The 23,333-nt window shown below is 53.9% G+C and overlaps 4 protein-coding genes across 4 annotated transcripts; all 4 read right to left on the minus strand.

Moving 5' to 3' along the window:
* Positions 1 to 1,606: 1,606 nt before the first annotated feature.
* Positions 1,607 to 4,340, minus strand: HD553DRAFT_283050 (WD40-repeat-containing domain protein). The gene is made up of 9 exons (XM_046178171.1): positions 4,153 to 4,340; positions 3,825 to 4,059; positions 3,246 to 3,739; positions 3,018 to 3,156; positions 2,735 to 2,940; positions 2,567 to 2,660; positions 2,424 to 2,500; positions 2,100 to 2,352; positions 1,607 to 2,033 (listed from the first exon to the last, which is right to left on the minus strand). The coding sequence occupies exons 1-9, from the start codon at positions 4,197 to 4,199 to the stop codon at positions 1,929 to 1,931; spliced, it is 1,650 nt and encodes a 549-aa protein (XP_046037911.1). The 5' UTR covers positions 4,200 to 4,340; the 3' UTR covers positions 1,607 to 1,928.
* Positions 4,341 to 4,493: 153 nt separating this feature from the next.
* HD553DRAFT_309163 (uncharacterized protein) lies at positions 4,494 to 8,814 on the minus strand. Its single transcript, XM_046179646.1, has 21 exons — positions 8,385 to 8,814; positions 8,298 to 8,310; positions 8,176 to 8,223; positions 8,083 to 8,092; positions 7,949 to 8,012; positions 7,794 to 7,865; positions 7,675 to 7,716; positions 7,074 to 7,570; positions 6,841 to 6,995; positions 6,657 to 6,765; positions 6,391 to 6,591; positions 6,299 to 6,327; positions 6,081 to 6,230; positions 5,916 to 6,015; positions 5,749 to 5,840; positions 5,664 to 5,669; positions 5,572 to 5,590; positions 5,295 to 5,510; positions 4,987 to 5,221; positions 4,838 to 4,919; positions 4,494 to 4,735 (listed from the first exon to the last, which is right to left on the minus strand). Exons 1-21 carry the CDS (start codon positions 8,482 to 8,484, stop codon positions 4,579 to 4,581), a joined length of 2,397 nt encoding a protein of 798 aa, XP_046037912.1. The 5' UTR covers positions 8,485 to 8,814; the 3' UTR covers positions 4,494 to 4,578.
* An 813-nt stretch (positions 8,815 to 9,627) lies between these two features.
* On the minus strand, positions 9,628 to 17,592 carry HD553DRAFT_211348 (uncharacterized protein). The gene is made up of 11 exons (XM_046177168.1): positions 15,096 to 17,592; positions 13,005 to 15,035; positions 12,407 to 12,949; positions 11,743 to 12,343; positions 11,593 to 11,674; positions 10,830 to 11,533; positions 10,645 to 10,771; positions 10,524 to 10,585; positions 10,317 to 10,454; positions 9,993 to 10,243; positions 9,628 to 9,899 (listed from the first exon to the last, which is right to left on the minus strand). Exons 1-11 carry the CDS (start codon positions 17,490 to 17,492, stop codon positions 9,741 to 9,743), a joined length of 7,095 nt encoding a protein of 2,364 aa, XP_046037913.1. The 5' UTR covers positions 17,493 to 17,592; the 3' UTR covers positions 9,628 to 9,740.
* Positions 17,593 to 20,471: 2,879 nt separating this feature from the next.
* HD553DRAFT_294698 (HAD-like domain-containing protein) lies at positions 20,472 to 22,630 on the minus strand. Its single transcript, XM_046178469.1, has 5 exons — positions 22,330 to 22,630; positions 22,056 to 22,175; positions 21,818 to 21,914; positions 21,210 to 21,738; positions 20,472 to 21,131 (listed from the first exon to the last, which is right to left on the minus strand). Exons 1-5 carry the CDS (start codon positions 22,357 to 22,359, stop codon positions 20,717 to 20,719), a joined length of 1,191 nt encoding a protein of 396 aa, XP_046037914.1. The 5' UTR covers positions 22,360 to 22,630; the 3' UTR covers positions 20,472 to 20,716.
* Positions 22,631 to 23,333: the final 703 nt, after the last annotated feature.

Consider the following 23,333-nt stretch of genomic DNA (forward strand, 5'->3'; position numbering starts at 1 on the left):
ATCGTCGACCGCTTCAGCAAGCGGGCACATTTCGTGCCTTGTCGGAAGGACAACGACGCCAAGGTGTTGGCACAGATGTTCCTGCAGGAGTGGGTACGACTGCACGGGTTTCCCCGGCAGATCATCTCGGACAGGGGAACGCTGTTCACGTCGAGATTTTGGAGGGAGTTCTGTGAGTTGTCCGGTGTCGAGCCTAGTTATTCGACCGCCTTCCATCCCCAGACGGATGGTCAGACGGAGCGCAGTAACTCGACGCTCGAACAGTACCTGCGGACGTACGTCAATTACCAGCAGGACGACTGGACCGAGTTGTTGCCCATGGCGGAGTTCGCCTACAACAATTCGAAGCACTCGGCGATCGGTATGTCGCCGTTCATGGCATCGGAAGGGCGGGAGCACGCCGTCGAACTCCCCATGCCCATTGCCAAGGATTCGGCTGTGGAGTCGATACAGGAGTACAGAGAGCGGATGAACAACATCTGGGAGTCTGTTAATGTCGCGCTGAGACAGGCCAGGGAGGATATGGCGAAGTACGCGAATCGGAAGCGTACGGCGGTACCGGATGAGGGGTACAATGTTGGCGACATGGTGATGTTGTCGTCGGCTCACGTCAATACCGTGAGGCCGAACAAGAAGTTGGAGTGGAAGACCTACGGCCCGTTCAAGATCACGGAGGTCGTAGGAGAAGGTCGCATGGCGCGACGTTTGGAATTGACACCGGGGATGCGTAGAATCCACCCGGTGTTTCATGTCTCGCTGCTCATCCCGTACAAGCCGAACGAGCTTCCTGGGAGAGCAGTGGACCCACCCCCTGAGCCAGAGGTGCTGGACACCGGGGATTTGGGGTGGGTGGTATCGGAAATCGTACACTCCAAGGAGTTGCGTTCAACGCGCGCCGGGCGTAGGACCCAGTACTACGTGCGCTTCGAGGGGTAGGGGGACGAGCACAACGAGTGGGTTAGCCCCTCGGATTTCCACCACAACGACACGCTGGTGCTGGAATTCCATAAGCGACACCCTGAGTTGCCGGTACCGGGCCGCCAAGAGTACGGCGATGCTTGATGCGTTCGGAGCTCGCATCTAGGAGGGGGATCCTATTATAGGCGTCACGTGACGCGCGACCTACGGTGCGCGTCGCCTCGGGGTCTCGTTCGGAGACCCTCTCGGGGACCCTCTCGGAGACCTTTTAGGAGATGTTCTCGTAGGCGTCTAACTAGTACCTTGTAGTAGTTAGACATCCGTTATTACATCGCTATGCCTACCGTTACCTTTCCCCAGTCCCGCGACCTTATTACCCCAAGACCCGGCAGGTCGGCTGCCAGGCCTTATAGCTTGCCGCTCAAGCCAGGGGGTATGCGGTATTCTTCTTTTATTCTACTTTCGGGCAAGTATCCATGGCGCCGGTTTCTTTCGAGTCGCCACAGCCGGGATCTCTTCTTCTTGCTCTTGACGCCCTTCATCACGATCCCGCTCTTCTCGAGGCTGTTGTTCTTCTCGGTGCAGCCTTGCTCTTGCTCGAGCCTCTTCTGCTGCTTCCTTGATGGCTAGCAGTTGTGCTTGCTTGGCTTGTTTTGCGATTCAAATCAACCTCTCAGCCTTTTGACGGGCCTTATCAGTTTCATCGATCTTGGCGATCTTCCGGAGGCTATGTGATACATCGCTGGGGTCCGGAAGCACCCTTTTCTAAGCTACGATATGAAATACAAGCTTACAAACGCTCCTATCGAGTGGTACTCCAAGCAATAGTCGGCGTTTGTGCAGATCCTTATTAGTACAGATTGAGATCGATCTGAAACACGGGCCCGTCTCAGGTATGATTGGGTAAGACTACACAAGAAGACCAAATCTGGATCTGTACAAAACGACTGCGCCGATAATCACGCAAGAAGTCCATAATCTCCGCAAGCGCCATCACTGCCCGAGCAAGATCATCGCCACATGCTGACGCTTGGCTTGTTCCTTACCGCACCGTTCTCATCCCTCTCCATCATTTTCTGCTTGGGAGTCGCTTTGGCCTCCCAGATCTTCCAAAACTGGGGTATCGGCAAGACGTCAGATCAGCGAGGTCTCTGCGAGCATCATTCCGCAGATTGACCTACCTTGAGACTCTCGTCCGCCGCGCCGGTCACTACGGTACATCCATCGGGGCTGACTCCACTGCCCAAGATTCGTTTGTCATGCGCCCCGGTGACCTCGTGCACCTTGCTCAACGAGGGGTAAGACCAGAGCGTCCAGTGATTGTCCGGGTAGCCGTGGGTCGACAAGATCTCTTTGGTATGAGGTGACCAGACGAGACTGGTAACCTGCGATGACGTTGGAAGTGATGAAACTCGGGCTCCCGTAGTCGAGGACCTGGAAAGTGCACGATAGATCTTCAACTTCGCTGCTTCAAGGGAGTCCCGATATGGGGGTGCCCGGCTCACCAGAAATGAATCGTCTGATCGCTAGTCCCGCCTCCAGTCGCCAGCAGGCTGTTCTGCCATGGACACCAGGCCAAAGCCTACAGGCATCGCGAGCAGAGAGATTAGCCTGAAGCCCGTTCGGACGTGTTCTTCAAGCGACTCACCTTAACGGCAGCGGTATGGTTGTGCTTCTGCCATTTGGGCCCCTGACTCGGAAGATTGACATCGTTACTAATGATCGATTGTCCGATTCTCCCACTATAAGCCGATAACACACATCATCAGCTGCCTGGTCAGAATCAAAGCCTTCACTCGACGCTACTTTGACTCACTCCCAACAATTCACGATATTGTCATTCCCTCCCGATGCCAAGAATTGCCCGTCACCCCTCCAAGCGAGTCCGCAAACTTCCGCGTTGTGTCCTCTGAGTTCTTGCACCTTGTGGTTCTGCACCCTGACATCGTGGTGCCAGATCGATCCGTCTCTGCACCCCGAGGAGACGACGGATCCGTTCCACGACAACGAGGGTACTCGGGCCTAATGGAGGCAGAAGACCAGATGAACTTGCAGTTCGAGATGGCTCAGACGTAAAAAGAGCAAGGTGGACGACTTACGAGATGCCCAGTCATGTTCCTGATCCTCTTGGCGGTGTCCGTATCCCAAATCTCGACGCTTCCGCTCTCGTTCCCTACGGCTAGATACGACCCATCCGATGCCCAGTTGAGGGAGGTGACCACCGGTAGCTCGGTCTCCCTGACAGAACCCAACACAGAAACGCCATCAGGTCCGCTGCCCATCCCTCACTGATTCTGCGTGGTCCACTGCATTAAAGCTGGACTCACGTGGAAGTATGCAAACCCGTCACATCCCCCGTCTCGGCGTTCCAGATGTAAACCGTATCCACCAGAGCGATCGCGACCTTGTTCGTACAACTCCAACTGATCAAGTTCAAGTAATAATCGTCCATAAACCCGGGAGCGTCTAGAACCCTATCCGGAGTCTGCGGGAACTTTCTCGAGGACTTTCCTGCTGCTGCAGCAGAGGATCCTGCAGCAGCACCTTTACCGGCGGCTCCGGTCTTGGTGTATTGCCGGGAAAGGGAGAGGTGAGAGGTCGCATGAGGGTTATGGGATGATGACGAGGGGGGTGCGGCGGCAAAGGACAAGATCCGGGTATGCGGTGCGCCTGGTTGACCGTTGGAATCGGATGCGTTGGTACTGGCCAGAGAGACGTTGGTCATGTAGTCGTCGTCGTTCGAGATGGAATAGTTGGACATGTCGCCTGCTGCCAGGGCTGGGTCGACCGAAGAGGATCGGGAGGGGATGAAGCGGTCGAGCTGAGCGGCCAGACATAGCGATGGTCACAAGTGAATCATTCGATCTTCCGTGACGCATCCTCTAGAATTCACGCTGCAGACTCACATTCCTACCCGTCGAAAACTTCATGCCTCCCGCACCACCACCGAAAGCGCCTTTCTCGCCCTCCGACCGATCCCTGCCTCGCTCCATCATCCCCTCATCTCGATCCCCAACAATATCCATGCTCCCACCTCCGATTCCCATACCTGATCGACTGTGTCCTGACATGGCCGAGCCGGGCCTGGAAGGGGGTCGTTTCATAGGCGATGCCTGAGGTTTCGTGATGAAGGGGTTGGTGCTGTGATATCGTTCGACACATCCAACATGTCATTGGATGTAATAGCCCAGTATTAGCACCCATTGTAGAGTAGAAGACTCCTGTCGAGCTTACAGATCACCTTTCCCACCACCTCCACCGAGGTTGCTATCGAGAGCCATGTTGGCGTAACGGGATGCAGTGATACCGTCAAACGTGATCTTGGAGGTAGGAGTACCAGGCTTGGACTGCGAGCGAGAATATTGTTTGGATGGCGTCTTGGGTTATCATACGAATCTAAAGCGAGATTCAGACAAGGAATATCAGACGTTACGGATCGAGGTGTTGTCACTTCATGGTCCGTTAGAGGATATTGTCGCTCGAGGTCAATGGTTGAGTGATCATCTACTTTGTCAACAAATCGCACGGTGACCAATCAAAAGCGCAGATTCAAGCGCACGACATAGCGGTCAACGCCTGGGTATCATGCGTTTCATATTGCGTTCTACAAATTGTCCATATAACATCCCTCACAAAGACAAACTCACAATCTAGAGAAGGCTAAAAGTACATCTTACTCTCAGGCCCCATGGGCACTTCAGGCGCGACCTCTTCCAACACCGCTCCGTCGTTCGCATTCCATTCGGGCTGGTACGAAGCGGCGTCACTTGCAAAGTGCGAGATCCCGCTGGATTGATACCAGGCAAAGGTGTTGGCTCTGTATCCGGTTCAAGTCGGATTCGATTAAAAGACAGCAGATCAGCGCGTTGCATAGAGATACTGGGTTGAGAGATTGACCGCGAGCGACACTGAGACTTACGCCATTGGAGATGTAGTCGCCAGCTGAGACATGATCTGATCCACATGACTCGCCTCGATGACCAGCAAATCGTACAAAGCGTCTGCAGCGCATACATCTATCAGTCCTCCCGCTCTATCAGAACGCCTCGTATACGACCGGGGACTCACCTTTGGGCACACCAACCCGATCATACCTCATCGTTTCCTGCCTGCAAGCCGTCCGCACCGCATGCAGTGTCGATATCGTCAACGCGTCCAACTCTGATAACAACCCGTTATGAGAGGAACACAAGCTCGATAACATGCCAGCTAAACTGAGACAGGCGTTGACGATCCGGTCGTTTCGATGATCACAGTCTTCAGCCAGGAACAGGTAGATCTCGGAGATGCCGAGCACGAGCCACTGATCATCATCATTTCCCGATCGTTGTCAGCGAAACGTGCTCTATGTACGCATGGCATCTAACCAGGCTTACCAAGTCATACAACATGGGATCCCTACTTCCTGATCTGACCAACGGGTCAAAGGCCGACTTGACCTCGGCCTGGATCGTCGCATGGCATTCTTGCAGTTTGAAGTGCTTTTCCGGATCTCCCTGTTGCGTGAGTGGAACGTTTGGAAGAGGGGAGGAAGGTGGAGATTGAGTAGATGGCGTGTGCGTCAAGGAGACGACCTCAGAGAACACGATGACCTGGCAGCAGAAAACGGGTTAGACAGCTAATCGCCTGTTTTTGGACGGAAGGGAGACGCACCAGCTGCACTTTCAAACGTCTGATGGTCACAAACGGTCGTTATTCATTAGCTTGATTCACATCATTGTCCTTAAATCAGTTGATCTGCTCACGTTGTCCTGTTACAATCACGGATGAACTTGCCGTTCAGCCTCTCTGTGCGACCGGTTCTCAATCGGGAAGCAGTCTTCAACTCACTGGCTTTCGTAATCCTCTTTGGGCAAGTTCAAGGGCACCGCCATTCGCGCCGAATCGTAAAATTTGCAGGGAGGCGGAAGAAGGGTGCCTATCTGCGATGTTGATATGCAGACAACTTGAGATCTGAGTCCCGCCGGGAGCATCTAATGGTAAAAAAGTGCACGTACCGCAGTCGGCCAAGGTGTCCAAATCTTTTCTAGGTTTACCGGGTTATCGGTATTATCCAAACCAACGGTTGCTGAAACAGTAAGCCGGACGAGGTTCCACCTGCACATTCACGACGCATACCTGTCAATTGGGATTCTTGGACGGACCACCTTGCGATTACTAACCAAATGTCGTCGCCCAGCGACAAGAAACCGTCTTCCGGCCTAAGAGGTCCGGTTCGAGAATCTCTTGGACCGATAAAGATCGCCTTCCCGATCGCGCCCTTTGGGACGGAACCGGCGCCTTTTCGATGAAGGCCAAATTGAACGGCATGTCTAGAAGGCGCAAGGGGGCTAAGTTTAATGAATGGTTCTGACAATTTTCGGCTCTTATTGTGTCTCACAGATAAAGCTCGGATGCCAAGAACCAAGCCTGATACAAAGAGATGCGATCAGAAATAGCCAAAAGTGATCTTAGCGTCATCGATGCTCTCACCTTGGTATACTTCCCGATCTCGAATAACGCCGTGACAATCAATGATCCCGCTGCAAGCGCCTCAAGCCACGTCTTTGGCCGAGTCTTGATCGAATGATAATGCGAAAGCGCTTCACGTTCCAACAGTTTGAAAAGCTGTTGCCTTTCCTGGCTCGTGTGTAACTTCGCCCAGAGCGGATTCCACGGGTACGCAATCATGGCCTGGATCGTTATCCGAACATAAGCATTCGCACCAAGTTGCCAGTCGTTGTGAGATCGTAACTCACGACGGCAGCAGACCAGGCACCCGCTTCGGTCCTGGTGATAGCGTCAAATGTCCCTGTCGACATTCGTCTCAACATGAATTGCGGACTCTTGGCCAAAAAGGTTGCTTTCCTAGAAACGAAGGACGCATGACTGAACTCAGCTACCCTGTCCTCGTCTGATAAGGATTACTGAGCAGTCGCCTACATTTCTTCCCTGAACTTGACGTTAAATACGAGCGAGTGCAAGTCTGGTCTTGGGTTACCCGCGTCATAAGGCAAGTTGTACATGTACTGTCCCATGCTCATCGACGCAGACGAGCGGTCAGAGTCGGTGCCCGATCTTGCTTGTGCTCGATGGCGCTGTATAGCAGGAATAGATCGCTCCATCAGTCGAAGCCCTAAGTAAGGAACAGGGCTTCACCGATAAGTGATGCTTACTGCCAATGTATTGCAGAACGGCTCGTAGTCATTGATGATTGGGACCAGTGTGTCCGCTGCATCCCGTTCCAGCGCAGCCGAATGAACCTTAGAGACTGGTTTCATCTCGACATTGTCTATCCGAGGGATATGGGTTGTGGTGCTCGGCAAGCCCATGGTGCTTCCCTGAATCGAGACGGGGACCGCAAATCCGTTGTTGTGTCCGTTCATGTCCCCATAAGCCCCCATCGGACCGAACACGACCGGCTTGTCCTCCAGGTGCGAAGATCCCGTGCTCGGGCTCGAAGTGGTGTGGGTATTCCCAAACTGAAAGCCTAAAGGCGGTGCGGGCGGCAAGGGAAACCTCTCGATCGGCTGAGAACCAAAGATCGACACGGAAATCGAAGCATCCTGAGTCTGCGGCATAGGAGGAGGATAAGGCCCGAGATCCCCGAATGCTTCTGGTGGCGGTAAGATCGGTTCGGAGAACTTGATATTCGGATCAGGTCTCCATCCTCCTATTCAATATGAGGTTTTCGAGTTGTGGCGAGAGCTTTATGTTAGCATGTCTATATCCTTCGAGACGGCACCGTCTGAACTGTGTCAATCGCAATCCCCTTACCATAATTCGAGGCCGATGGTACCGGCTTCTTCTCCTTCTCACCTATCGGAACCAAAGCCATTCCGAAGTGAGCCCATCAGACGGGCACGGACCTCACAACGCTGCCAAACAAGACTCGCCTGAAGAAGAAGAATGTTTCCTGACCACAAGCTCACTGTCCTTTTGTCGCTTATAAGAAGCGATCGCCGCAGCTGGAACATCAATCATCGATTGATAAACGGTGAGTTGGTAATCGCAGCTTAGTCGAGAAGTAAGCAGTACTCAGGCGACTTACTGCTCTGCGGAACGCACTGTATGCCCTTTTCGCTACAACGACTACAGGGATATCCTCGACAACGCTAGGGTTGCATCTCGTGTTAGGTCAGTCGATTGATCCCTGAAATGTCTGAGATGATGGAGCGTCGTTACCTGTTTCGCTCTAATAGGCGACGTGACAAAATGCATAGTACGTCGGATCCATCAGCTTGAAGCAATGTACAGCAAAAAGACAGGACGACTTACTGGTAACACCCCATGCACGATTTCCCCTTGCCCTGTCTCTTCAACGGTCTAGATCCGAACGAGAGCAGACGAATATCGTCAACATCCTCATACCCACAGCCTTCCTTGTGCGCGTTGCTTACTTGCTCGATTCGCCTATAGATCATGACAACACCGACGCTGGTGAGGATCAGCCAGGTTGCACGGCCGGGTTCCTCGATGTGACCCACCTGTACCCTGCCCAGAACTGCTCTTGAACAGTCGATCGGAAGCGAACAGGGATCCATCCTGGGGCCTCGCCGGCATGGCGAGAGATGCTACTTGCTGCATGTTCGGCGTTGTCAGGCCTTTCCAAGGAAGACTGTGTGGATCCTATCGACTTCGAATCACGGCAGTGGCGAGTGATACTTCTTTTGAGCTCTAGATAAGCCAGGCGAGACTATTGCTTATTATGCTTGTCGGATTCGAAACCCCCCGCACTTCGAAGCTAATGATCGACCGGATACCTGGCTCGCTCGATCGCCGGGAAAGGTCTCTCGGTCTAGCTCCTCCGATTGATGCACAGGTGTGTGCTCCACACCGTAAGGTAGACTAGTAGGTCCTTGTACAACCTATTACATCGACCACATGCGCTGATCTGATTACAGCAGGAGCACAACTACTCCGACTTGTCAGCTCTACGTCGTACTACTGTGACCCCTCCACGGCACTCCTCCTAAGGATTTGATCGCCGTGGGTCTGTGGTTCTCACTCGGCTAGAAAGCGCTCGTCACGCGAATATACCCCCGCTCAGAAATACCCGGAAGCATATATCTTCCCGCTCCTTCTGCTGCAATACTCCTCCTCCGAGACATGCGTACGTGGTTCACTCGAAACACATGCGACACATGTTGTCTGGGACAGATTCGATCGCCCATCTCGCTCTGCTCCGGGCCCCAGCTCTCTCGAAACTTGGCATAAGGGCCTGATCGTTTGCACTCTCTGCGTGATATTGTTATTGATATTGAAATGATATAGCCCACCAGCCATGTTAGGTCAACCCCGTGTGACCCGGCATAATGTTTCCCCTTCAATACAGGGTGATCGCTTGGCTATTGAAAATGGTATTGGAACTTCCAATACGGTCGTCTATGATTTGTTCCCGTCTAGCAAAATCCCAGGCACGCTTCAGCACCTCGAGAGGTGCTGAAAACAGTGGCCTGTCGTGATCCCGCGTTCGTGTCCCGAAATCTTCCAAAATCTTCCGAAATCGGAAAAACACAAAGCGATCATGTCCTTCTGAAATGCTAATGAAATCAGAGAAATGGGTCTGTCCGTACTCCACACTAGCAAATAGCTCGGATTTCATTACCAATAGCATTTTGCAAACGATCAGGCCCTAATCTTCTTCATAGTCGGATAATCGTACATGGCTACACGGACTCGTCAAGGGTATCGTTGCATGGTCGTAACAGAAGAGATTATGATCATACCGTTGGAGCGTTGAAGAGGTCGTCGTTGCGTTTTTGATGCCGTGTCGGATGTGGAGGCGGAAAACTCTCCGACGAGTTGCGTGCCGAGAGAGGCGTGTGAGCATAGTCGTCTGTTCACCCAGCCACCAGCTCTTCGATCGGATCATGATCCGAAGCTCCAGCGTGGTTGTCAAACGCCTCGACTACGGGCATGGGAGACGAAGGAGCGCTTGCACCCCCGCCCTCGCCGCTCTCGAAATCGTGAAAGAGCCAGTATCGTTGACAGATCATCGTCTGCAAGTGAATCGAATGGACACGTGAGGCGCGGTCAGCACAAGCCCTTCAGCCACGGCCCGCATCCATGTATGGATCCGAATCAGAACTCACGTCGATAAGGTTCAAAGCGTGTCCAATGTGATGCATCGCCGCGTCCATCCCCCCGAACTTGGCCGAAGGGTAGAACAACGTCGGCGCGAGACAGGTCGCCAGATTCCGGGGCGTCATCTGGTTCTCCTCTTCATGATCGTTGACGAGATCTAGGTGCTGGATAATCCGGTGGAGAAGAGCAAAGTTGGCCGGAGGTAAAGACCAGATCAAACTACGGATCGCATAGAGTCGGTCGTTTCGTTCGCTTATTTCTGTGAGTTAGGCGAAACACGGCTTAGAAACCTGGGATCCGAATTGTCAAGCGAAAAGGACAAAATTGCTTACTGTCCGCGAGGATGAAATCGTAATACCGCTCGTCCGTCACGATGGACTCTGGCATTGAGGCCAACCACTTCTTGAAGGCAGACGTAATGGTCGTCGGATCCGCATAAGTCTCGTCGTGACTGAGGTCCGGAATGCGGCCTAGAAGTAATTGCCTTCGTCAGACGTGTCTAAGCAGTGTTAGGGGAAGGCGGTCCAGGTGATACTTACCAGCGACTAGTTGTCGGACCAAAGCGTCGACTCGGCTTAACGATCCAGGGATACGATACAGCCTAGATTTGCACAAACGTCAGTCGGAAGGCTAGAGACATCCCACCTCAGGTCTGCTTACCCTGGTTCTTCGAGGAACTTCTGCTCGAGTATGGCCATACATGCTTCTGCTGCGAGCGGTATAGCGTAGAGACTGGGTTCCGGACCGTGATCTCTCGCTAGCTCTGCTTCCAAGGTCAAACGCATTGCTGCGGGAGAGAAAAAGTTTCAGCCGGATTCTTCAATCTAGCAGAGGACCGCACTTACGCAACAGCGGCAGTGGCTCCGCGACTTCGATGATCGTCGGCTCGACAAACGTCTTTCGTCTTAACAGCGCCATCTCCGAGGCTTTACTGATCGTGTCAGTCCAGCTCTCCATGTCTGCTCGAGACTTGGCTTGAAGGATATGTCGCAATCCTTCTGGCGTGACGATTTCGAATACGAACGACCGATTGGCCGAGGGGATCGCATTCGGTCGGCATCCAGCCAGATTTAGCGTGAGCGTCGATTCTTTCGGCGTCTTGAACTCTAGACTACCTGTCGACCGAGCCAGACCCTGTGAAGCGCTCGACAACAGATCCTTGGCGGCAACAGACGCTGGTCGTGAAGACCACCAAAAGGCGTCGCTGACGTGCTTTTTCGCCTTGGGAGTCTTCTGATTCGCGCTCTTGCTCATGATCGTGCTGTATTCGTACTCCTTGTTGGCCATACGGGTCTTGGCCTCGCCGCGGTGTTTGAGCAGCTGTACGATGGTCTGCATCTCGCGGTCTTGCCTTGCGATTTCTTGGCCTATCAAGGAACCAAAGATCGTCTGGTAAAGAACGAAGTTGGCACCCAAGGGGCGTTGTATTACCGAAGGTTCGGCAGTGCCTGCCGCAAGTTTAGCAAGGAGAGCTTTTGACCGCGCTCTCTGGCGGGAATCGGTGCATACAAAGCTCGTCGCTGCGACATTGACGATTTCATAAATATGGCTGTGATTCAACCAGCCTGTCAGCGCTTTCCAGCCATGAACTTTTGCTCATATGCTTACCGTTGCTTTTCGAAGTTGACCATGAAGTCCGGGCTCTCTGGAAATGACCAAACGATCTCGGCCAGACACCGCATGAGCCAGGCTAGGAGAATGGCGTCGTCATGAGCCGACTTATCATACGGGTCGAGCAGCTTAGGCCGGTAAACTTACCGACATCTGGCGTGGAAGCTGATCTTGTTTCACCACTATATCTCAGCCGCGCTGTGGATAATATCCCCACGAGATCGTCTGGACGCCCGATAAATGACTTGACGGCGATGTTCCACACATCGAGTTCCAACCGGACAATCGGGTCCAGCAAGACGTCGGTGATCACTGCTTCTACAAAGGACGGGACCGTGATGCTGCTGGAGCTGGCAGTCAAGGCGGAAAGTGATGCTATCGAAGCCCGCTTTTCGAGCCTTTCGATCGTTTCAGGGTTATTGGACCGGGCAAGCGCCTCGAACAGGGCTGTGAGTAACCCCGCCCGCATGTTTGCATCTCGTCCTGATGCGGTGATAGCCTTGATTAACCATAGCTTGACGTCCTGGTAACCATCCAAGGCAGTCTGTACACTGGCCGGTAACAACGTCTGGAACCGAGGCAGGCCATGCGCGGGCGCTCCGAGACGTTGCCGAAAAGTTCGGTGTGGACATGCGATCTGAACTTGATGACGCTCCTGTCGGGACCTTGAGGGAACCACCTCGCACAGATACCATCCGAGAGGATCGCGAGACTGCCGTTCAATGACACCGCACACGGTATGAAGATCCTGGAATTTCGAAAATATTACTAAGACAATGTCTCGGTAAATTCCGACATTTTCAAGGCTTACCGTTGCGCTGATACCGCTAACTAGGGTCCTGCCGATACCTGCCAGCATCCCCAAGAGTTCTTCGCCGGATGATGGCGGCTCGGCGACGATCGCATCCAGGTCGGTATCTGCGCCGGGCGGGTCATCCTTTTCATCGTCGGTCGCTTCCCCCGTATCGTCTAACGAAACAACCAAGGTAGATTTGGTTGAGGCGAGTATCCGGTCTGTCAAAAGGGTCCACCAAGATCGTATACTTTCAACAATGACGTGTTCCTCCTCGGTGCGGACGCCAGAATCGATATTCTCAGTCTCGGATACGAACTCGGCCATGCGTGCGAGAAGCTCTGCATCATCCAACGCTGACCGAAGTCCGTCACCTTTTAGAAGCCACAAGCGCAGAAGCTCGATGACTTGGGTTCGGATGTAACAAGAGAGCTTTTCGGAACGCAACGATTCGCCAATTGAAGAGGTCGAGCCAGTCAACCACTGCAGGGCTGCAGATGAGAGCTCTGCTCCGGTTGGCATGACGGCTTCTCCCGCCCGGTAAAATCGCTTCTTTAGAGACTATACCACAAGAAGTCAGTCGAGATTCTGACTTGTCCGAATCAACTAGACTTGCCTCAAATAATAAGGTCGGTTCCAGAAACGACCGATATGTGGCAAAGAACGTGCGACGGTATGCGTCGAGGTCCAAGGCAAACTTCCTAGCAAGGGAGAAGTTAAGGGGCATCTGGCCGTTGTCATCTGATCCCAGCCCGTCCCCCTCGATTCCGCAGATCAGCAGGTCGATGAGGCGCTCCGTAGAGGCATATTTGACGTTGACAGCCAGATGCAAGCTCGCTCCTGAGCGGCTTATCCTGTCTGTCGCGAGGCTACAGCGAGTGCGACTGCTTGTGCGAGATAGAGGGAAAGCGTTGGGGGAAGATCCATCACCATCCGCGACCTGCAATTCGATCTCGTCGGTTATACGAATGGTGGCATTGTGCAATTGCCCTGTAATCCGCCGTACGGCGTTCCCGATGCCCTCACTCTTAGGCGCTTCTCCATCACGCCATTTGTAGCTCGAGTTGTCACTCAGACTACTTCGGCGGCTAGGCATCGATGTGCGCCGTGCTGCGCGACTCGTGTCCAACAAGGAAGGAGGTCGGCGACTTTCCGGTTTGGCCAAGAGCGCCGAAGACGCGTCTGGCAGATTCGTCCCGGTGGCAAAGAGGGTGTTGATTGGCAGAGGTGTTGTATACAGTAGAGGCTGAAGGGATGACATGCTCCGCCCTTCGGCTCGAGACCACGATCGCGAAGATGAAGAGCTCAGCAAAGATGGCTGGATTTCTCGCGAGAGGTCCATCCAACGTGACATTGGCTCTCCACCGTCAAGTGCGTCCCCGTATAAGCGTGAGACGAACCTTCTTGAGGCGTCGTCTTTCGTTATAGACGGTATTGAGCCTGATTTTAGTTCAACCTCCGAGACCCATAATCTAGCGAGCGGATGCCAGCTCGCAAAGGCGGCTCCTGATTCCTGATCGGACGAGTTTGGTGCCGTCGGACCAAGGTAAGGTATCGTCCTTGTTTTCTCGGTAGCCAGAGTGTTGCTCGCAAGCGGTGTGTGAAAAGGTAGTCTTCCTGCGTGATGTGTGCCAGCAAGGATACGCCATGTTGTAATCGTGTCACGGTCGTGCATGGGAACAAGGTCCCAGAGTCCATCGAGACGAAGGATGGGCGGAGAGAATAATGCCTGGCAGATCGCGATAAAGGGAGCATATATATCTTGAGATCGGCAGAGTTCTGCAAGATGTATCCAGAAACTCAGCCGTTTCGCACGATCCGCGAGCGCGTCAGAATCGCCTGATCGAGCGAGAACATCGGAAAGAACCGCCTTCGATACGTTTCTCGGCCTGAATCCGTGCGAGTAAAACAGGTTTAGAGTCGTTTGGGTATCACCTTGACTGCCCTCTTGACCATCGAGTTGACAAAGACTGAGCCGAAGAGCGCGCAGCTTGGCAAACAACATGTCTGACATGGCATCCGCAACACGTTGGAGAGGCAAGTTTTCCAGTTCCGCTAGCAGCTCTTGTGGGGTATCGCGTGTAATGTTGTCTGTCGGCGCTTCGACGTTTGCGTCGCCGACGGCCGATTCGAACGTGTTGGCACCCCAAGGTTCTGCTTGACACAGTGTCATGCCAGTCTCCAGCAGAGATGCGATGATAGGTGAGAGCGGACTGTCGGGAGGCAGCCGTAAAGCTCCAAAATCCGTTATCAGAACATCCAGCACCACACGAATCCGTGAAGCAAAGGACTCTACTGAGATATCCTCTGCGTCGATGGCTCGACGTAAGCACTTGTCCATCTCGCGAAACAACGTTTGAAGATGCGTCGTCCCATGATACTGGAGCAACACCGTCCAGAGAAAGACCTTGTAGGAGATCATCTCTTCCCGGTCTGGGATGCTACGATTGGTCCCGTCGAACTGTGTTGCGAAGACTAGCTCGTGTGCCAAAGCTTCGAGCGAACCACCAATGATGCGTTCGGCCTGGCCTGCCATCACACCTGGCTTGACCTTGAGGTCCGGATGCCGTGTTGTGCCCCAAAACACTCGTTGAGCCGGTCGTCGACCGTGCTTCGGCGTTCCAATCACGGCCGTAGGAGATCCGGTCTAGCACGATGCTTCAGATATCAGCAGCCAAGACGATACAGATGTAGGCATTCAACTCACCTCCTGCACGATTACGGTCGGGAAAAGCGCCTCGATCCCTGCCCTCTTATCGCTCGGCGGTTTGTAAAAGTGCAGCTTGGTCCCCTTGATGACAACCTTGTGCGGCTTCCAGTTGCGCGACGCCTCGGTCTCCTTCTTGAACGAAAAGTAATCCTCACCCAGCCCTTTGATGACGTTCGGCGAAGGTGTACGTCCGCTCCTGGTATTGCGCAAAGCAGCTGGGTTGTGTTTCAAAAGAAAGCCCTCTTTGTGGATGACTTGGGAGGTCCTCTTGGCATTGCCTGATGGCGTACGGATCAGGCCGCCATCCTCCAAACGCAATCCCAACTGATCCCCATCGCGAGTCCGACCGATATCAGGTTGCCCCGAACGCTGTCTGTCCCGGGCCGTCTTGGTTCCGATCGAGAGCCCTCCGAGGAGATTGAAAGATTGGCTACGGCCGTGTCCCTGAGGTGCTTTTGGCTTGGCAGCAGTACTCCCGTTCCGACCTACGACCGTGCTCGCATCGACCTGGGTTGTAGCGCCTCCGTAAAAAATGGCTGGACTCGACGCCTTGCCTCCAGACGATATCACCCTGTCGACCTGTCTCGGCAGATTTTGGTTTTCGACATCGTGATCCTTGCCCTTGATCAACCCGGTCGCGCCAGACATGACGTCCAGCAACATTTTCCCGCTAAACGAGTTGGTCTTTCTTCTCGCACCCCGCTTCCTGCCTGTGGGTTCTTCCAGCGCTTTCTGACCACCCGTGACACTCGTCAAGACATTCTGCAAGCTTTCCCGGCTGTTTGATCGCCTCAGCTGACTGACGACCTCTCGCGACTTGTTCCTACCTAGCGGCGGGCCTTCCCCTGATCCAGACGAGATGGGCACGCTCGCGACTGGTGTATGCGGTCTCATCGGTCCATCGCTCGTCGGCGTGCTCGCACTGCTAGTCACCCCGGGAAATTGCCTTCCATTGCCTAAAGATGGGGATACGGGGAACGACATCATGCTCGCGCTTGTCGGTATCACTGGCGACCCATCGGTCGTCGAGATCCCTAATCCAGCGCCCGCACTAGCGGGTCCTTGGTAATCCCCTGCGGACCCGGGGACGAGGACGATCGAATCCTTCTGCACACCGCCTAGGAGGACCTTGTGTTTGGGCTTCTTCTCCATACCCAACAACTTGCTCAGATCGTCCACGCTCCTCGCCCAAGGTCGTTTCGACGTCGTCCCCAGGTTTCCTGGGGCATTCGAGCCCTTCCCCTGAACGGTCTTGGTCCCGCCGTCGCCGCGCAACAAGTCGGTTGATATCCTCAACCCTGTGCGTTCTCGACTGAGGCCCGGGGTGGCAGGTTCTGAAGGCAAACGCGGCGACGAGGACGAGCTCGACAGTGTTGGTGATTTGGCTGGTGGAAGCGGCGGCACAGGCGGCAAGTCCATCCGATCAAACAAGGGAGAGACAGCCCGCTCTTCTGGTGAACCTACGGTTGCTCGTCGACCCCACGTCCTCCCTGGTGATGATCCAGCATCACTTCCACCACCACCACCAACCTCTACACCTTGTCCTTGCCGCGATCCGCCGGAGTCTACCAGAGATAGCCCCAAACTCTCTGGAGACCTCGACCCGGCTGCCAGCCCGTTTTGCAACGTCGACATCCTGGCCGTCCCGTTTTCTCGATGGACGAAATTGCTCGGACCGGAGATGACCCCCTTGCTCATCCTCGGCGACCTCCTCCCTCCCGCACCCGCCGCATTCGCAAGTTGTTGCTGTCCTGCGCCGGTGTTCGCATTGCCCGCGAAGATATCGTCCTTGTTTCGTTTCCCGGCGTTCTTGTCCTCTCCACGTCCGCCCGACCCGTCTCCTGAGCGGGACTTGTTCCCCCCTCCAAACCATCCGAACCCTTTCCATCCCGATCCCGAGCTCCCGCTCTGAGGCACCGTCAAGTGTTGCCCTGAAGAGCTCGAGGTCGACCTGTGAGCGTTCGATCCGGATGGTCGCGGTGCTCCAGGTGCAGAGTTTGGGTTCGATGCTATACTCGATCCTGCGGCTGCTGCAGAACCTGACCCTGATCCTGATCCAGGTGCAACCCCGAAACCAGGACCGAAATCCTTATCGTTCCCCGTATTCCCGGTTCCACCTCCTGTTCCTAAGAACCGATTCAACGACAAGAAACTTCCCGACGAGCTCATTCCCATGCCTTGACCCGGTCCGGATCCAGCGACGGGTTCCAGCACGATAGTAGGCGAACTAGACAGCTTGGCCTGTTTTCCCATCTGTGAGGTCTGGGCTGACGTGCCATCTCGCTGCGGGTAAGCTTGAGCTTGAGACTGGAATTGAGGTCCTGATCCTGGTTGATCGGAAAGGTTGGCTGGGGTAGATAGAGGTGACCTGGAGGTCTTGTTCTTGCGTAACATCTCGATGGTCGTATTTCACGTTCTGCGAGCGGATCGAGATACGATGTCCCGGGGTCGAGGTAGGTAGATAGCAATACTCTAGGCGATAGGGGAAAGGTGGGTCTCTAAGAGGAAGAGGTAAGCATAAGATCTTGTCCAGTCAGCCTTCGACGACGGTGTCATGACATTGGCAACAATATCGCATGCTAACTTACTAGCTGACCTCGGCCTTTCTCTCTACCCGTTCAATTTGCGCAGAGACTATCTCTGATACTTCGAAGTCGAGAGTTACTCTTCTTTTCTTTGACAAGATGTTGAAGGTGGGACGACGAAAATACGAGGTCCGAGGTCGAGGTCGAAAGGTCCTTTCGCAGCTTCCTTTGACCAAGGCTCGTCGCCGGTTTACTCCGTATCGAGCGAATGCCGACCGGCCGGCGTGTCTTGTTGCTTTGTTTATTGTTGATTGTCTATCTACTTGGTCCTTTCCTGTGTTGAACACGCTGAATGTGCTGTGTCGTGTGTTGGATATGTGTTTGAGAATGATCAGAAAGATCGACCTCGAGCGGGATTCAAGAAGCACGCGTCCCGAGTTCGAGATCTTGTCCGATCCGTACTCGTTACTCCGATGAGACCACCTGTTGGGACCTTCCAGCTGAAGGGTATTTCGTTGGAGTGGATCTAGCTTGACGTGATGCTGCGTAGTTTTAGGCAATCGTTTCTCCTCGATTTGATCATATCTAACAGTCGTGCCAACGACTTTGCGAGGTCGATCGCGAGGTGATCGTGACGAGTCCGAGCGTGGATTGATGAGGTGGATCCAGCCTGAACCTTGACGACAGATGAGAAACTCTAAAATCAAAAGGAAGCTGATGGCGATCAGACGCTGCCTTCTTCCTGTCCTCCTGCCGCACCTCTGACATTTGGTGATGATCAACCTCTTGATGCCATCAATCCCATCCATCTCATTCCCTATCCCACCCCCTCGGTCGCGGCACAAAAACAACAAACCACGCTCCCCGCGTCCGGCAGCCTCGGTCGGACTCTCGCCTCAGGAACCGAGAAACGCCACACACGCTAGCCGAATGATGGCTTGCTATATGAGACACGATTCAGAAGCACAAGGAGGAGGAGCAAAGAACGTGCAAGGTGTGCCCGCGTACCTTTTCTCTTCTGGTAGGGGTGTCACTCGCCGAGGTGAAACGAGTCGATGGATCGATGGAAGGAGCTGCTGAAACAGCGAAACAGAAGTGTAGTAAGCCGTATGCTGCGCCACCCCGGTCGCGTCGGTAGCCACCTGTTCACTCGCCTCTCGATACTTGGTTACGATCACCTTCACATGCATCTGCTGACCTGACGACATCCGGGGGAACATCAGACGCAACTCGTTGTTGCTACAGCTGATGCGGCTGGACGTATCATCTCCGCAGAGCCTGCTCGTGCACAAGGCTTGCGCAGCTGGTCCGTGCAACAGCGGTCGAGAACCGTTGTGAGCTCTCCCGAAGACGCTTTGACTCATTCCCTCAAGCACCCTATAAGGTAGGACCAGGTCCCTCCAAGATCCTACTCTCAGAAATAGCAACACTAACATTTCTACATACAATGTTCTCATCCATCCATGAGTAAGGCCTGATAGAACAGCTAATGATGCTGAGAAGGATGTGAGTATGAGGTGCAGGGAGTTTGAGGGATAGAGAGTTGGCTTGACGGAGGATCGGCTCATTGGCTGCTTTTGCCGTGTTGGAGTTCATAGCAAACTCTAATTCTCTGCCTTTTTTCTTGAATGCTTGTAGCTTTGACTTCGTAGTGGAGGACGTGAAACAAGCATGAGCTTGATGGACCTGCTCGTACGCCGTAACAGACAGAGACCCCAGGAAGAAGGTCTTCTCGCCCCTGCGGGACCTACGCAAATTGTATGACTATAGCTGCCTACCTACTGTGTCGGGACACCTCGATGATAAGACACAGGTTCTCTTGGAAACAGCCGGCAGAGACTTTGGATTCTATCTCCGAACTCTTTCTTTTCGAGATCTCCGTTCCTGCCAGTAATTTTTGTGAAAGCAGGCCACAAGATATGTTACTAGCTTGGCTGGCCCAGCGGGATGGTCGACACGACGCTCACATGGATCGGCGTTAGCGGAGAACCGACCTCAAGGGGTCTTATTTTGAAACCCGCGCAGATGGCACGAACCTTTTGAGATGGGAAGTCGCAAGCGATGTCTTGGGTTTTCGACGTGACTCGGGCTATGCTTGGAAATGACAGGGGAAAATGCAGCTCAATCTCATATTTCATCATCTCCGCAGTGACCATACAAGCGACCTCTACAATTCCTGCGGTGGCGGTATGACGAGAAATTGCTTACAGATATCTCGCAAACGTAAAGAATGGCTGCATTGTGCTCGTAGGTAATGATCGTCGGGAACCGCCGCCACTCAATCCAACAGTAACCCGTTGAGCCGGTTCATGCTGTTTACGCTCAGCCAGAACTGAGCCGTACAGTATGACTGAATCACAGAGTGTGTCGGCAAGGACCACGACGGCAGCCTCCACAGCAAAGAGGTATTCAAACTCGAAGTCTATGTCATCGCGGCGAAAACAACAGTGGAACGAGATAACGTGTCGCAACATGCCTAGCTTACCAGGTTGCCCTTGAGGCCGATCGATATCACAGCGAGAAGGACGTGGCGATGGTTGCTCACGCCGTCGGTGTGGTATTCGCTATGCCTCCGATACTAAGCTATATAAAGGTCGGCTTCACTTCTGAGAATGCGACGTATGTCCAGAAAGACCGATCTCGCTTTCGAACCCCTGAGCTTTAGGGTCGCGCCGATCCATGTAACATTGACTTGAGCTCAGCCTATAGGCATCAGGAGCTGGAAGACTCGCTCAGGCTCTTCCATCTCCCGGAGGGTTTCTGCTAAAAAGTATTCCACCAACGATTGCGTAGCGAAATGCTCTCTTGCGCTGGAATCGGTATGGACACTCGGTGATCCTCAATCGCGCAGGTTTCTGATATATGTATATAGCGTCTGAAACGTTCTCTAGTTCTAGCGATACAGGTGTCTTGACATGAAGTGAGAATAAGAAGTAAACAGGGGGTTGGGAAGAAGGGGACACGTCGGCCAGAACTCAAAGCGTGATGATGCGCTTGGCTCCACCTTGTGGTACCCCCCGAGGCATCTATCGTTGGTGGTGATTGTGAGGGTGATCGGAGAGGAAACATTGAGGGAGCATCGGTCAAGTCGCTCTAGATGTCTTCGTCCTGAGCGTCGGCGTCCTGGTCGACGTCCCTCTTGGGCTTCCTAGCGTTCGCTCCCAAAGCCTTCTTGAACCCCTCCAACGTCACACCCCCGGGAACCTGCTGATGGACGCTCGATTTCCTTCCCAAATCCGCACCCCCCTGCTTCTCCTCGGTCGGTTCCGGCGACCCGGCTCTCGACTCGGCCGGCGAGCCGAACACCGAGTCGGCACCGGTCAACTCGTCGCTACCCTTGCTGACGAACTTGCTTCGACCGCTGACGGACGAGAAGGAGTTTGCTCGCGAGACGGCAGGGGTGACGACCGGGGTCTGGTCGGGGGTGGCACCGGGGGTCTTTCGGCCTTGAGGCTGTTCGATCCTGATCCTGAAAGTGTTGGTCTCGCCGTTCCACTTGGCAGTGACGCTAAAAAATTATGCAGAAGGACGAGAGATCAGCCTTCAGATTCCTGCAAACTCTTGATACGCTCGACCTGGCACTCACTGGGACAAGTCGCTGACCAAGAAATCGGGCTTTTCCTTCTCGAGCTGCTCCGCCGTGTGCGACGTACAGGTGGCCAAGACCATCGATCCAGCGGCCTTACCGGCCTTGATACCCGTAGGAGCGTCCTCGACGACCAAAGACGAGAAGGGAGAAGCCTTGCATCCCCTAGCTCCCATGAGGTATGGGTCCGGAGCGGGCTTTCCGTTGGTGACAGACTCGGCGGTGACAAAGACCTTCGGGGTCGTCAACTGGGCGATAGGCAGAGCCTTGGACGCGTAGAAAAACGTCGAACTCGTGCAGACCGCCCATCCCTCTCGACCTCCACGGGACTCCTTTTCCGAAGAGAGCTGGTCCAAGAGCTTGGCGACACCGGGCAAGGTCTCGATACCCTGTCCACCGGAGATGGCGGCGGACTGGGCGGCGTTGAGGATGGCGGTCTCGAATCGGAGGACTTCGGATTCGAGCAGCTTGGGGTCGGTGATCTTGCACCATTTACGGAGGACGTCGATGGTTCGCATTCCGTGGGCCGCTAAGAGGTTGGCGAAAAGCCAAGGTCAGCATCGAAGTTGTCGAATGTGATCAGGAGCCGAGCCCGCGCGCCGACTTACAGGCAAGAATGTCCTCCAGATCCAGAGGGTAAGTCTCGGCGAACAACTTCCAGGCGACGACGACAGCCGGGGAAGAGTTGATCAAGGTCCCGTCCATCTGTGCCGCATGAACACCACCACCACCACCATCACCACCATCAACACCAACACGCCAAATTCAACCGATCCGGATCAGCACACAACCTCCTACATCGTGACCACGTATCGCCGTAGCAAGCGAAAAAACGCAGCGACTCACGTCGAACAAGACGCTCTCGACGTCGATCTCGATGATGTGTTCGTCCTCGGACATGTCAAACCCGGGGGTCGAGGGGCGGGTGACGACGGGGCTCTCGGCCGGGGTGGGCATGGCCGACATCTACGGTCGTTGGGGATGAATGGTCGAGGATTCGAGATGAAGTGACGAGGGGTGCGGCGACAAGCGGCGGAGGACGTGACGAAGAGAGATCAGACCAGAATCAGCACTGCTATCTCCCAAAACATAGTCGCCCCTACTCTGAACTGTCACTCACCTGGAAAGCTTCTCGAGTAAAGACGGACATCCTGAGTTACTTGTTTGTGCTGTTACTTTTGTTTGTGGGTTGATGCTAGGGGGTCTGGAGTTCTGTTTGCCAAAAGGCTATGTCGTGATCGTCAACGAGAAGGTTGTTGTGTGTATTAGGTCTTGGTTGAAGTCCAAAGGTTCGAGGTTGACAACGATGATGTCGAGGAAGATGATGAGTTTGAGTTGTATCCTCCCCAACCCGGTGAGCACGAGTTTGGGTGAGGTCACTCCCAATTTTTCGACTTTGCACACAGCGAACGAGAGCGAGACCGTTGGAGCTAGAGCGTCGCCTTTCCGAGGGGAATCACAACGTCATTTTCCGGGTATTTACTTCCGCCAAAGGGGTCTCGGCCCCAAACTTCTCTCTTGGCTGCGGCAACACGACGGCTAGGATTTGGCCGAGAGAGTCGACACGTGTCATCGAAAGTGGGCATGAATGATGACGTGGCGGACATCGCAGGGAGCGAGATGAACGCCGGAAACCTGTCTAGCGCAATGGGATCCACCCAATGTCCGTTCCAACCGAGCCGGGTGCAATCTGTGATTCGTCATAGCAATCGGCTAGTTCCTGTGCATTAGGGCCTGATCGTTTGCAACTCGCTATTGATATTGAAATAATTGATATTGGAACGCCAATAGTACAGACCACTATTTTCGCCTAATTTCAATATCATTTCAATAGGTCGCGATCGGTTAGCCACCTGGTGACGCGATCGGTTGGGTATCTATTGGAATGGAAGTATTTCACCATCCGCGTCGCCTGCCGTAATATTTCGGGCTGGTTTCAGCCTCTAACGAACAACCTTGAAGTTAACTATCGTTCTGTTTCAGAAGAATTCCGATATCTTACGATTTCTGCCCAATCCCCTCCTTTCTGCGCTGTCCTCCGATTTCGGAAGATATCGGTCAACTTCTGGGGCCTGACCAAATCATTCTATGACTACCCAGCCGAACGATAAGGCTCGCTTAGCG

Source organism: Filobasidium floriforme, assembly GCF_021052385.1.
Source record: "Filobasidium floriforme strain CBS 6241 chromosome Unknown HD553scaffold_7, whole genome shotgun sequence".
Classification (NCBI taxonomy): Eukaryota; Fungi; Basidiomycota; class Tremellomycetes; order Filobasidiales; family Filobasidiaceae; genus Filobasidium; species Filobasidium floriforme.

Coding starts and splice junctions, on each gene's coding strand:
- HD553DRAFT_294698 (XM_046178469.1), bottom strand. CDS start 22,359: ATGTCCGTCTTTACTCGAGAAGCTTTCCAG. Junction 21,915..22,055: donor TCGAGAGCGTCTTGTTCGAC/GTGAGTCGCTGC, acceptor CATGCGGCACAG/ATGGACGGGACCTTGATCAA. Junction 21,132..21,209: donor TTGGTCAGCGACTTGTCCCA/GTGAGTGCCAGG, acceptor ATAATTTTTTAG/CGTCACTGCCAAGTGGAACG.
- HD553DRAFT_309163 (XM_046179646.1), bottom strand. CDS start 8,484: ATGCAGCAAGTAGCATCTCTCGCCATGCCGGCGAGGCCCCAGGATGGA. Junction 6,592..6,656: donor GTGCCTGGTCTGCTGCCGTC/GTGAGTTACGAT, acceptor ATAACGATCCAG/GCCATGATTGCGTACCCGTG. Junction 5,222..5,294: donor ATCCCATGTTGTATGACTTG/GTAAGCCTGGTT, acceptor GATGATGATCAG/TGGCTCGTGCTCGGCATCTC.
- HD553DRAFT_283050 (XM_046178171.1), bottom strand. CDS start 4,199: ATGGCTCTCGATAGCAACCTCGGTGGAGGTGGTGGGAAAGGTGATCT. Junction 4,060..4,152: donor GGTGGTGGGAAAGGTGATCT/GTAAGCTCGACA, acceptor ACGATATCACAG/CACCAACCCCTTCATCACGA. Junction 3,740..3,824: donor AGTTTTCGACGGGTAGGAAT/GTGAGTCTGCAG, acceptor CTGGCCGCTCAG/CTCGACCGCTTCATCCCCTC.
- HD553DRAFT_211348 (XM_046177168.1), bottom strand. CDS start 17,492: ATGTTACGCAAGAACAAGACCTCCAGGTCACCTCTATCTACCCCAGCC. Junction 15,036..15,095: donor CGACCGTAATCGTGCAGGAG/GTGAGTTGAATG, acceptor GCATCGTGCTAG/ACCGGATCTCCTACGGCCGT. Junction 10,455..10,523: donor GGTCCGACAACTAGTCGCTG/GTAAGTATCACC, acceptor AATTACTTCTAG/GCCGCATTCCGGACCTCAGT.